At 41.0% G+C, this 12,035-nt stretch overlaps 5 protein-coding genes and 1 non-coding gene across 6 annotated transcripts; 3 read left to right on the top strand and 3 right to left on the bottom strand.

The window, feature by feature from the left end:
* Positions 1-34: 34 nt before the first annotated feature.
* On the bottom strand, positions 35-1,639 carry TNA1 (Tna1p; the record flags this gene model as incomplete). The annotated part of the gene is made up of 1 exon (XM_018365359.1): positions 35-1,639. The coding sequence occupies one exon, from the start codon at positions 1,637-1,639 to the stop codon at positions 35-37; it is 1,605 nt and encodes a 534-aa protein (XP_018222459.1).
* Positions 1,640-3,315: 1,676 nt separating this feature from the next.
* On the top strand, positions 3,316-6,411 carry RAD2 (ssDNA endodeoxyribonuclease RAD2; the record flags this gene model as incomplete). The annotated part of the gene is made up of 1 exon (XM_018365358.1): positions 3,316-6,411. One exon carries the CDS (start codon positions 3,316-3,318, stop codon positions 6,409-6,411), a length of 3,096 nt encoding a protein of 1,031 aa, XP_018222458.1.
* Positions 6,412-6,809: 398 nt separating this feature from the next.
* MTM1 (Mtm1p) lies at positions 6,810-7,907 on the top strand (the record flags this gene model as incomplete). Its single annotated transcript, XM_018365357.1, has 1 exon — positions 6,810-7,907. One exon carries the CDS (start codon positions 6,810-6,812, stop codon positions 7,905-7,907), a length of 1,098 nt encoding a protein of 365 aa, XP_018222457.1.
* Positions 7,908-8,007: 100 nt separating this feature from the next.
* Positions 8,008-9,486, bottom strand: GND2 (phosphogluconate dehydrogenase (decarboxylating) GND2; the record flags this gene model as incomplete). The annotated part of the gene is made up of 1 exon (XM_018365356.1): positions 8,008-9,486. The coding sequence occupies one exon, from the start codon at positions 9,484-9,486 to the stop codon at positions 8,008-8,010; it is 1,479 nt and encodes a 492-aa protein (XP_018222456.1).
* Positions 9,487-9,826: 340 nt separating this feature from the next.
* DI49_2220 lies at positions 9,827-9,898 on the bottom strand. The gene has a single exon. It is a non-coding gene; the product is annotated as a tRNA-Thr (tRNA).
* Positions 9,899-10,439: 541 nt separating this feature from the next.
* On the top strand, positions 10,440-11,861 carry COQ6 (putative N,N-dimethylaniline monooxygenase COQ6; the record flags this gene model as incomplete). The annotated part of the gene is made up of 1 exon (XM_018365355.1): positions 10,440-11,861. One exon carries the CDS (start codon positions 10,440-10,442, stop codon positions 11,859-11,861), a length of 1,422 nt encoding a protein of 473 aa, XP_018222455.1.
* Positions 11,862-12,035: the final 174 nt, after the last annotated feature.

Raw genomic sequence — 12,035 nt, 5'->3', positions numbered from 1 at the left:
GGCAAAGAATATGCGGATTGAATGAAAGTTGTATCTAGTACATGTATTTGAATTCAGGGTTTTTATCGCTTAATCTTTCATCGTATGGGATGGGTTCACCCAATTCATTACAACGATCAATGATCGCTTTCTTTTTGTCATTTTCCCTTTTATATAAGAAAACTTGTACGACAGTCATGAATATGGAGAAGACTTGGAAGGCTAAACTGATGGACAAACCCTTAACGTATCTTGGTTTGTCTTTGGCGACGAATATTTGGCCAGAGACTAAACCTGAACCAGATCCCATAAACAGATTAATACCTAAAGCTGTTGCTCTCTTGAAATAATTACCAGTATTACCGCTTAACCACAAACAGTTACAAGCGGCATTGACGTAAATACCCATACAAAGGATGAAAACACCAAAGTATCTTACACCGTGAACCTCGGAACCAAGGACGATTGCTATACCGATCGACGTGGTTATACAGGCTCCTAGAATAAATGGAGATCTTAATTTCACACGATCGGACCAAACTGCACAAATGAAGAAGACAATTGCCGTGAGGAAAAAGATGGGGACGGTCATTAATTGCGCTCTAACGTTTGTGAACCCCATACTGGTAATAATGATTGGTAAGAAAACCGTTAGACCAAAAGTGGTTAAATCGATACCGAATAAAGCCACAGCACTGGCCCAAGTCTTGATATCTTTAACGGCTTCCCAAACTTGGAACCATTCGAATTTTTCATCTGGATTAAAAGTGTTCATGGTCTTGTATCTTTCAGTAATGTATTCTCTTTCTTCTTTGTTGAAAAACCATGAATCCTCCAAATTTTTACTCAAGCCGAAGGCATAGAAAGGTACAAACCCCAAAGAGATGCAACCTTCCACAATGTAAATGTATTGCCAGTCTTTTAGGGCCCCACTGATCTTGGAACAACCATAAGCGATCAGTCCACCAAAGGATGAAGACAAACAGGCTGCACTGAAGACGAAGGCAAACCTCAGGGCGTATTGTTCTCTTCTATAACAAACTGAAAGATACATGTTGATAGCGGGATAAATCATACCTTCAAAGGCACCGAGCAGCAGTCTGACCACGATCAGTTGAGCGTAGTTCTTGACCCAAGCGGTCCCGAGTGAAATAGCACCAAAACAGGTCAAACAGATACTCATCATTAATGGCGGACCCATAATTTTTAGAAGATTGGTACCTATAGGGTCGAAAAGCACATAAGTACCAAAAAATACAGTGACACATGTGTTGTACTGTGTCCCGACAAGATTAATATCCTTCGAAAGCCCTGCGACTTCTGCGTTACCAATGTTCGATTTATCCAAGTTGGAAAGAAAGTATAGCAGTCCCATGAGCGGAATTAAGTATATGTCCATCTTGCGCAAAACTTGCTTTTCCATTGGGTGGGAAGGAGATGGGATCCCATCATCATCTGTGGTGGTGGCCATTATTTCTCTTTCGAGGGCTAGGTCCGACTTCTTGTCGTGGTTACGATTGTGCAAGTCAGCATCATGCGCCTCATCTTCCTGGAAGGTGATTGTCGTGGGTTTTTCTTCTGAATCATCGTTGGTGGCTGATATAAAAAGCACATCGTCTACCAAATCCTTAGGCGACTTCATTGCGAATTCGTTGGTCATCTATGTGTGATGACAATAGTTTAATGCTCGAAAGTGAAAAACTATTTCTTTTTTTTAAAAAAAATGTATAAGCCTATTTTGCGCAGTCGTTTTTTTTTTCAGTCGCTGTCTCACTGGAGAAAAATAGCTTCGAAAAATACGACAAAGAGGGGGAACTATCAGTATACGATTTCTGAGAAAGTAAAATAAACGTATGCTTATAACTATGGTGTCTTATGTAATGACTAATAAACGTAAAACGGTGGATAATAAATTTTGAATATAAAAGAAACAAAAAAAATGACAAATAAGAAAGAGTGACATGCCGTGGTTTATATACTTTTGCAATTTTTACATAATCGAAGATGAGAGAGGTCTCTTCGGGTGTGCGGATGAGCGCGAGACAATACCGATCTAGTATTCTGGGAAGGCATCAACGTTCTGAAAGGCAGTGTGTGTGACGCATAGGATTCTGTGGTAAATCCCGAGTGTGCCCGGCTGTGATTGGTAACCATAATCGCGAGTAATAAGCGATCGGGTGTCCGGTGTTGTTTTGTTGGTGCGACTGTTTCTTCGCAAAGAGTGGGTTGTATCTCGAAAGGAGACACACAGGGAAAAACCAACAGAATACGAGCAGGAAAAATAGAAAATAAAAAAAAAAAGAAGAAGAAGAAAAAGGAAAACAAAAATTAGTAGAAGCCGGCCACAGTCGCAGCAGCTTCTTATTGACGCGACAAGATGAGAACGCTGGCACAGAGAGGCCGGGCACCCATACAGTGAACTGGGCCAATGGCTGAAAGTCCACCTAAATTATATCACTGGCAATAATATACTCTAACAAATATAATAAACAAAAAAATAAATAAATAAAGAAATAAAGAAATAAAGAAATAAATAAAATAAATGGCCACAGACTGGCTTGTGAACGTTGTTTTATTAAATACACGCCGGGTGGAGACCCACTGAGCGTGTGCGATATCGGCAAACCTGCTAAACCGGTGCTGTTTGTGCACAAACGTTTGCCCTTTGCCAGGGTTTCCATTTTCCGTTCTCCTTGGTCAACACGGCGACGTCGTGCGGAATTAATTGGGTATCGCTTTTTTCTACTGACTTTTCCCAACCTGCCCCCAATTCCAGGAAATTAGAGCGCGGGGTGGATGGGTGCGTCACACTATTTACTGACACTTGGGCCCCACAAGCGACGGGATAGTCTGTTAAACGCATGGACACGGAGGAAATGCGTTCTGGGGCCCTAGCACCTGCGTGCTAGAGTAGCAGCGGCTCAAGAGAGGAGGCCGCTTGAAAGCCAGGAAGCAATAGTTTACGAGCTGCCGTCGCCTGTTTCAAAGAAGGAAAAAAAGAAAAGATATGTGCACGCGCTGCCCTTGTTCTGTTTTACTTTCTGGAGTTTGGGAATAGCTCATGTGTTGTGATGTGGATATTGCACACAATTTTTTTTTTTTACTTTTTCGTTTATGTTTTTGTTTTTGTTTTATCCATCTGTGCATTGATAAGGCCCATTCGAACCCCTTCGGGGGCATTTGAAGAAATGGTGACATGGTGGAAAAAGAAATGGTGACGCATATGAAATAAAGGGATTTTGAAAAAAAAACGTAATTGTAAATCATTGAAGGATTCTACATCATCTCACCTAACTAGACATAGTTTAGAGAAGGTCGATTCGCGTATTAAGATACATGGGTGTTCATTCATTTTGGGATATTGTAGGCCCCTCGGCAAGGCCCGTAAGGTTGGAGTCCCTGGAGGACAAGAGGATGGCGGTGGATGCCTCCATCTGGATCTACCAGTTCTTGAAAGCTGTCCGTGATCAAGAGGGGAACGCTGTGAAAAACTCTCACATTACCGGGTTCTTTAGAAGAATTTGCAAGCTGCTGTACTTTGGAATCAGGCCTATTTTTGTTTTTGATGGTGGTGTGCCCGTATTGAAAAGAGAGACTATACGGCAAAGAAAGGAAAGGAGACAGGGAAAAAGGGACAGTGCAAAGTCCACCGCTAGGAAGCTGCTGGCTTTTCAATTGCAAAATGCCTCGAACGACGGTGCCAAGAAACCCGTTCAACATAGTAGCAGTGGTGTCCAAATTTTCAAGCCTCATGATGAATGGGACTTGCCCGACATACCGGGGTTTAAATACGATAAAGAAGATACGAGGGTGGATTCAACAAAGACTTTCGAGAAGCTGATGAATTCGATAGACAACGATGGATTGGAAGACATTGATTTGGAGGCAATAAACCCCGCGTCCGCCGAATTTGAAGAACTTCCCAAGGCCACCCAGTATTTGATATTATCGTCCTTGAGACTCAAATCGAGACTAAGAATGGGGTACACAAAAGAACAGTTGGAAACGATTTTCCCGAACAGTATGGATTTTTCAAAGTTCCAAATAGATATGGTCAAAAGAAGGAATTTTTTTACTCAAAGGCTTATCAATACCACGGGTACCCAAGATGGTGAAGCTTCTCAACCAAATGGCGAAGTGGTTAACAGAATATCTGGTCAAAAAGACAAAGAGTACAAGTTGACTAAGACTGATACTGGATGGATACTTGGGCTGGGCTCAAGCGATGGTTCTGAAGTGCAAAAGGCAATCGTAATAGACGACAAAGATTCAGGTGCACTACTACAGGAGTTGAATGGTAGTATTGGAAACGGTGACGTACTTCAATGGGATAGTTCACAGGAGGATACGCTTAAAGTTTTGCGAGATAAACCTACTGACACAACGACAACACCGCAAAAGAAAGAGGACAGTCGACTGGAGGATGACGAAGACGAGTTTGACGAAGGTGAGTGGGAAGATGTGGAGCTTAAACCTAAGGATGTCAAACCAATAGAAGATTTTTCTATTAAAGCAGCAAGATTACCTTATTTGGACAAATTTGTGTATAAGGCGGGCAGTAAATCGTTTTTAGATAAAAGGCATGATCAGGTATCACCTACTAAAAACATCACAGCAACAAAAATTAACAGGATCAATTTGGAAAACGGCGAAGATGAAGATGAAGATGATGAAGATTTCCTGAAGCAAATTGAGGAAATTGAAGTTATGGAAGCAATGCAACGCTCTAAGAACGAACAGAAATCCAAACCAAAAACTGCAGATGCCGAAAGGGCTCGTTCGCCTATAATACAGTATGGATCGCTTGGTGTACAACCAGATCGTTCGCAAAGAGACCATGTCGCCAATTTGAATAATAAATCAGGCTCAGTCATTGAAAAGAACAGCAGGGCAACTGTTAGTGAGTTCATACCGCCGTCCGTTCCTGAGGACCAAGAGATATCGTTAACAGAAGGAGAGCAAAATTTGAATTTCATTTCCAACAAGATACCGCAATTTAACTTTAACAACAAAAACTCTCTCCTATTCCAAAATGACACTAGTAATAAAAAAGGCGAGCTTGCCCATGAGTCTAAGGAGAAGATTCCAGTTCCTGAAATTCCGAGCTGGTTTTCTTCAACAACCTCTCAACAACCATATAACCCTTATAGCACCACCAATTTTGTTGAAGACAAGAATACGACAAGTGAAAGGGGGGCTGAAGATGGAGCGACCACTGATGGAAAAAATTACGAACTTCTGACTGGTTTAAATGCAGCTGAAATGTTAGAAAATGAAAACAACTCTACCAATGCGAGAAATAATCAAAAGGACACTGATCTGGAAGTATTATCAGATAAAGTGTTTGAGGACATTCCAGCGGAACCCCCAATTGAGACTGCGGTAAATGATAAAGAAGACGCAAATTTAGAATCTACAAGCAATGAGCATAGGGAACCCCTTGCTTTTGATTATGATTTTTCCGAGGACGAAGAAGATCATATAGTGGAGAACATGAGAAAGGAACAAGAGGAATTCAATACATTTAGGAATACGACATTGTTGTCTTCGGATGGAAGAAGCGTTGCCGATAATGCCTTTATGGAAGACCAACTATTTGAACAACAGATGAAGGATAAAAGGGATTCTGATGAAGTAACCTTGGATATGATCAAAGAAGTCCAAGAGTTACTCTCCAGATTTGGTATTCCATACGTCACTGCTCCCATGGAAGCTGAAGCACAATGTGCAGAGTTATTGCAATTAAAGCTTGTTGATGGTATAATTACTGATGATAGTGACGTTTTCTTATTTGGCGGTACAAAAATTTATAAGAATATGTTTCATGAAAAGAACTATGTTGAGTTTTACGATGCGGAATCTATTTTGAAATTGCTGGGTTTGGATAGAAAGAACATGATTGAATTGGCGCAGCTTTTGGGGAGTGACTACACAAATGGATTGAAAGGTATGGGGCCTGTCTCGAGTATAGAAGTGATTGCGGAATTCGGCAACTTGGAAAATTTTAAAGACTGGTACAACAATGGGCAATTTGACAAACACAAACAGGAAACGGAAAACAAATTTGAAAAAGACTTGAGAAAGAAACTGGTAAACAATGAAGTTATGTTAGACGACGATTTTCCAAGTGTCATGGTTTATGACGCGTATATGAGGCCAGAAGTTGACCATGATACTACGCCGTTCGTTTGGGGGTTACCAGACCTGGATATGCTACGTTCATTCATGAATAATCAATTAGGCTGGCCATACGAAAAGTCCGATGAAATCCTTATTCCTCTGATAAGGGATGTTAATAATCGTAAAAAGAAGGGAAAACAAAAAAGAATCAACGAGTTTTTTCCAAGAGAATATATATCTGATGATAAGAAGCTGAATACGAGTAAAAGAGTAACAACAGCAACAGGTAAACTGAAAAAAAGAAAGTTGTGATATTTTTTTTTTTTTTTTTACTTTTCTTTCATGAAAAATTATATATATTACGTATTGTTTATAAGATGCGTCTAATATTTCTAAATGAATAACTTCAACTGTTGCATGAGCTGCAGCCGAGTGTAAAGCAGTTGACTTTGTTTGCGACGCGGACGTTTGACACTTAAGCACCCACCCAAACACGCGCAGCGTTATTTTTCACAATCTTTGGGGATCTTTAAAAAAGCATTAAGAGGATAAAGAACAATCAGTCATCTCTGAATATTTCTGGAGAATCGCCGCTCTAGAATGGGGTGCAGTATCCATTACTTTTTGCATCTAGCGTATCTGAAGAAAAATATATGTGCTAAAGATAGGGTATTGTAAGGAAGGGAACAAAAAGTAAAGAAGAATACATTATGAGTGATCACAATTCAAGTAGCCTAACCTTAAAAGAACGAATGTTAAGTGCTGGTGCTGGATCAGTACTTACCTCTTTGATTTTGACACCGATGGACGTCGTGAGAATACGATTGCAACAGCAACAGATGATTCCTGATTGTTCATGTGATGGGGCTCCCGAGATAACTGGTACTGTTGAGCGAGGATCGAAACTAAAGACTTTAACGAATGTYGGCGGACAGAACCTGAATAATGGAAAGATATTTTGGGAGAGTGCATGCTTTCAGGAATTGAACTGCAAGAACTCACCATTAAAGTTCAACGGCACTTTGGAAGCATTCGCGAAAATCGCCAACGTAGAAGGTATAACAAGTTTGTGGAGGGGTATCTCTTTAACTTTATTGATGGCCATTCCAGCGAATATGGTATACTTTAGCGGTTACGAATACATAAGGGATATTTCTCCTATAGCGACGACATATCCGACATTGAACCCTCTCTTTTGTGGGGCCATTGCAAGGGTTTTTGCAGCAACTAGTATAGCGCCCTTAGAGTTGGCGAAAACCAAATTACAAAGTATACCTAGATCTTCGAAGTCCACGAAGTCTTGGATGATGGTCAAAGATTTAGTAAGTGAAACGAGAGAAGAAATGAAAATGGTGGGTCCGTCTAGAGCTCTTTTCAAAGGTTTAGAGATAACTTTGTGGCRAGACGTTCCATTTAGCGCAATATACTGGGGTTCGTACGAACTTTGTAAGGAGAACTTATGGCTAGATGCTAACCAGTATTCACGGAAAGATAGCAACTGGATTCATTTCGTAAACAGTTTTGCCAGTGGTTGCGTAAGCGGAATGATAGCTGCTATTTGCACCCATCCCTTCGATGTTGGTAAAACAAGATGGCAAATATCTATGATGAATAATAGTGATTCGAACAGAGTTCATAGATCCAAAAATATGTTCAAGTTTCTAGATACCATACGGCGTAGAGAAGGTTTCGCTGCTCTCTACACAGGCTTGGCTGCCAGAGTGATTAAGATAGCACCAAGTTGCGCTATTATGATATCCAGTTACGAGATCTCCAAAAATATATTTGGTAATAAATTGCATCAATAATCAAAGACTTGTGAATATAGGTATATAATAAAGAAAAAGCATATGTAATATTATCCCTTGATACAATTCAACAGAGCACATGAATCTAATCAAACCGTTTCTAGGCCTGGTAGGTGGAGGAAGAGATATTACCACCGTGTCCAGTCCAATTGATATGAATGTCCCTGTCTACCGGTAAATTAGCAGAAGCACATTCAGGCAAAACCCTAAATGTATGTGCACCAAAGTAGTCACGTTGAGCTTGCAGAAGATTAGCAGGTAATCTCTCGGATCTATAGCCGTCGTAAAATGCTAATGCTGTGGAGAAAGCTGGAGTGGGGATACCGTAAGTAGCGGCAAGGGCAATGGACCTTCTCCACCCAGATTGGGCCTTAGTAGCCGCGGAGGCGAAGAAATCGTTGAATAACAAATTTTCCAAATCTGGATCGTCCCTATAAGCTTTAGTGATTTCTGCCAAGAAGACAGATCTGATGATACAACCGCCTCTCCACATCAAAGCAATGGCAGGGTTGTTTAGTTTCCAGCCGTATGTGACAGCTGCTTCACGGATCAACATGAAACCTTGGGCGTAAGATATGATCTTGGATGCGTACAAAGCTTGTTCCAAGTCATCGACAAATTGCTGTCTGTCCTTAACCACATCTTTTGGAATTTGTGGGCCTGGCAAGACTTTGGAGGCTCTAATTCTTTCATTCTTCAGAGCAGATAGACAACGAGCAAAGACAGCTTCACCGATCAAAGTGACTGGCATACCCAAGTCCAAGGCGTTGATGGCAGTCCACTTACCAGTACCTTTTTGGCCGGCAGTATCCATGATTTTTTCCACTAATGGCTTACCGTCCACATCATCGAATTTCAAGATATCTCTGGTGATTTCGATCAAGAAAGAGTCAAGGACACCGACGTTCCACTTGGTGAAAACTTCACTGATTTCCTTATCGGTGAATCCACCCAGTCTCTTCATGATATCGTAGGCTTCACAAATCAACTGCATATCACCATACTCGATACCGTTATGTACCATCTTGACGTAGTGGCCTGACCCTGCAGGTCCCACCCATTCGCAGCATGGCTCGCCATCGGACTTAGCAGCAATGGACTGAAAGATGGTCTTGATGTGAGGCCAAGCTTCTTTGGACCCACCAGGCATTAACGAGGGACCAAAACGGGCACCTTCTTCACCACCAGACACACCAGAACCTACAAAGAGGATACCTTGCTTAGTAAGTTCTTCGTAGCGCCTGTTCGAGTCTGGAAAATGGGAGTTACCACCGTCAATGATAATGTCACCCTTATCCAGATGGGGTACAAGCTCCTTTATTAAGATATCAACCGGAGCACCGGCTTTAATCAAGAGCATAATTTTTCTTGGTTTTTTTAATTTAGCAACCAGATCTTCAATTGAGGTAGCACCAATTATCGATTTTCCCTTTGCCTCGTTAGCTAAAAACCGATCTACCTTCGATTGTGTTCTATTATACGCAACTACGGTAAAACCATGGTCCGCTGCGTTTAAGATCAAGTTTTGGCCCATCACGGCCAAACCAACTAGACCTAAATCACCTACTGCCTTTGACATATTGTTTCTTTCACGTTTGCTTCTGTTAAATCTCTACTATAAGCCTCTTTCGTCAAGATACTATTACACACATGTGTGGATAGTAAGATACACAAATATATATATAGTCCCAGCTTTGAAACGATGATCCTAGAACAGAAAATCGAATTAGGGGTGGAAATAACCTCCGTGAGCGAGCTTTTGTTGGGTCTGAGTACTATTTTTTCGGGGTTATTAGTTAATAACTCTTATAGGAAACGTTTAATCCTGACGCCTTCTAATTTATTTTTTTGTTTAAGGCGGTGATAATCGCCTTAGATAAGCGGTGAGATAAAAATAGGGGCGCGCCCGAGAAAAAATATGCCACCTGCCAGAATTGAACTAGCGACCTTTGCATTACAAGTGCAACGCTCTACCACTAAGCTAAGGAGGCAACTTTTTAAAAGTCAATAATATACAGGTTACTTCTGGAAACAGTTGAACAACTATCGCAGTGGTCATGTAATAAGTACCACTTGAATGGGGAACCTCTTCTATAGTAAGAGGTAGTTCATTTTACAAGCAGTAGCTAGTATCGCAACGAGGAGGACAAAAATCAGATGAAAAAGTGTAAAGGTCGGCACAGGACCTCAGTTGGGCATGAACATCGGATGAGCAAATCTGATCAAGAAAGGGACGTTTGGTTGCGGACTTATCAACTCCGAACTACTTAACATATCTTGTCGGTCTTTGATTGTGTGGGGCAGAAACCCCGTTCCTCGTTTGACAATTTGCTATTGTCTTTTTTTTTATCCTTTTCATTGTGGAAACGCGCAGGCCTGAAATGAGTTTCTCAAACATCCCTTCGAACATTTGAAATACAACGCTAGAGTGAACATAAAAAGCTGCGAAGGCGTTTCAATTCCATTTAGTGATCCGAATTGGCTTTCTAGTGAAATCGTATCTGCGATAAAAATATACTCCCATCGAAAGGTATGCTTACTCGACGTGTTTTGGCGAGAGGCTTGGCGACAGCCAAGTCTTCAACTCCGAAGTTGACTGATGTGCTAATCGTTGGTGGTGGCCCAGCCGGTCTAACCTTGGCTGCCTCGATCAAAAACTCACCCCAGTTAAAAAATCTGAAAACGACCTTGGTTGATATGGTGGATTTGAAGGATAAGTTATCTAGTTTTTATAATTCACCCCCAGATTACTTTACGAACAGGGTCGTTAGTGTTACTCCTAGGTCTATCCAGTTCTTGGAGAACAACGCCGGGGCCACTTTGATGCACGATAGAATTCAAAGTTATGATGGGTTATATGTTACAGACGGTTGTTCTAAAGCTACTTTAGATCTGGCAAGAGATTCTATGCTTTGTATGATTGAAATCCTGAATATACAGGCCTCCTTGTACAACAGAATCTCTCAATACGATTCCAAGAAGGACATGATTGATATCATTGATAACACAAAAGTCGTAAGTATCAAGCACAGTGACACCAACGACCCATTGTCTTGGCCCCTGGTCACACTTTCTAATGGTGAAGTGTACAAAACAAGATTATTAGTAGGTGCGGACGGGTTCAACTCTCCCACAAGACGGTTTTCTCAAATCCCATCTAGAGGCTGGATGTACAACGCATACGGTGTTGTAGCAAGCATGAAGTTGGAATATCCTCCATTTAAATTAAGGGGTTGGCAAAGGTTTTTACCAACGGGCCCCATTGCACATTTGCCAATGCCTGAGAACAATGCCACTCTCGTTTGGAGTTCCTCTGAACGTCTATCGAGATTATTGTTATCGTTACCTGCAGAATCGTTTACCGCACTTGTCAACGCAGCCTTTGTTTTGGAAGACGCCGATATGAATTATTATTATCGTACGCTAGAAGAAGGTTCTATGGACACAGATAAAATGATTGATGATATTAAATCTAGAACAGAAGAAATATATGCAACGCTAAAGGATGAATCTGAAATTGAAGAGATTTACCCGCCAAGAGTGGTTAGTATATTAGATAAGACAAGAGCACGTTTCCCGTTGAAGTTAACGCATGCCGATCGTTATTGTACAGATAGAGTTGCCCTTGTTGGAGACGCTGCACACACAACACATCCTTTGGCTGGACAAGGACTAAATATGGGTCAGACAGACGTTCATGGTTTAGTGTATGCCTTGGAACAGGCGATGGAAAGAGGCTTAGACATTGGTTCTTCGTTGAGTTTAGAGCCATTTTGGGCAGAAAGATATCCGTCCAATAACGTTTTGTTAGGGATGGCGGACAAATTATTTAAATTATACCATACAAGTTTCCCACCTGTGGTAGCCCTGAGGTCATTTGGTTTGAATTTGACTGACAAGCTTGGCCCAATTAAAAATGTTATTATTGACACGCTAGGTGGGAATGAGAAATGAAGATAACGTATGTATATATAGGCTAAGTTTTGTTTTCTTCGATATTTATACAATCAATACATGGAAATAGAGTAAAGAAAGACACATGTACAAGATTAAAACTTTTTTTAACATAAAATGAAAAATGCTTGATTGCAACCCTATATAGATTCATGAAACATTCGTGACTATAAA

Source organism: Saccharomyces eubayanus, chromosome VII, assembly GCF_001298625.1.
Source record: "Saccharomyces eubayanus strain FM1318 chromosome VII, whole genome shotgun sequence".
NCBI classification, from domain to species: domain Eukaryota; kingdom Fungi; phylum Ascomycota; class Saccharomycetes; order Saccharomycetales; family Saccharomycetaceae; genus Saccharomyces; species Saccharomyces eubayanus.
This window is presented reverse-complemented; position numbering and strand designations above follow the sequence as displayed.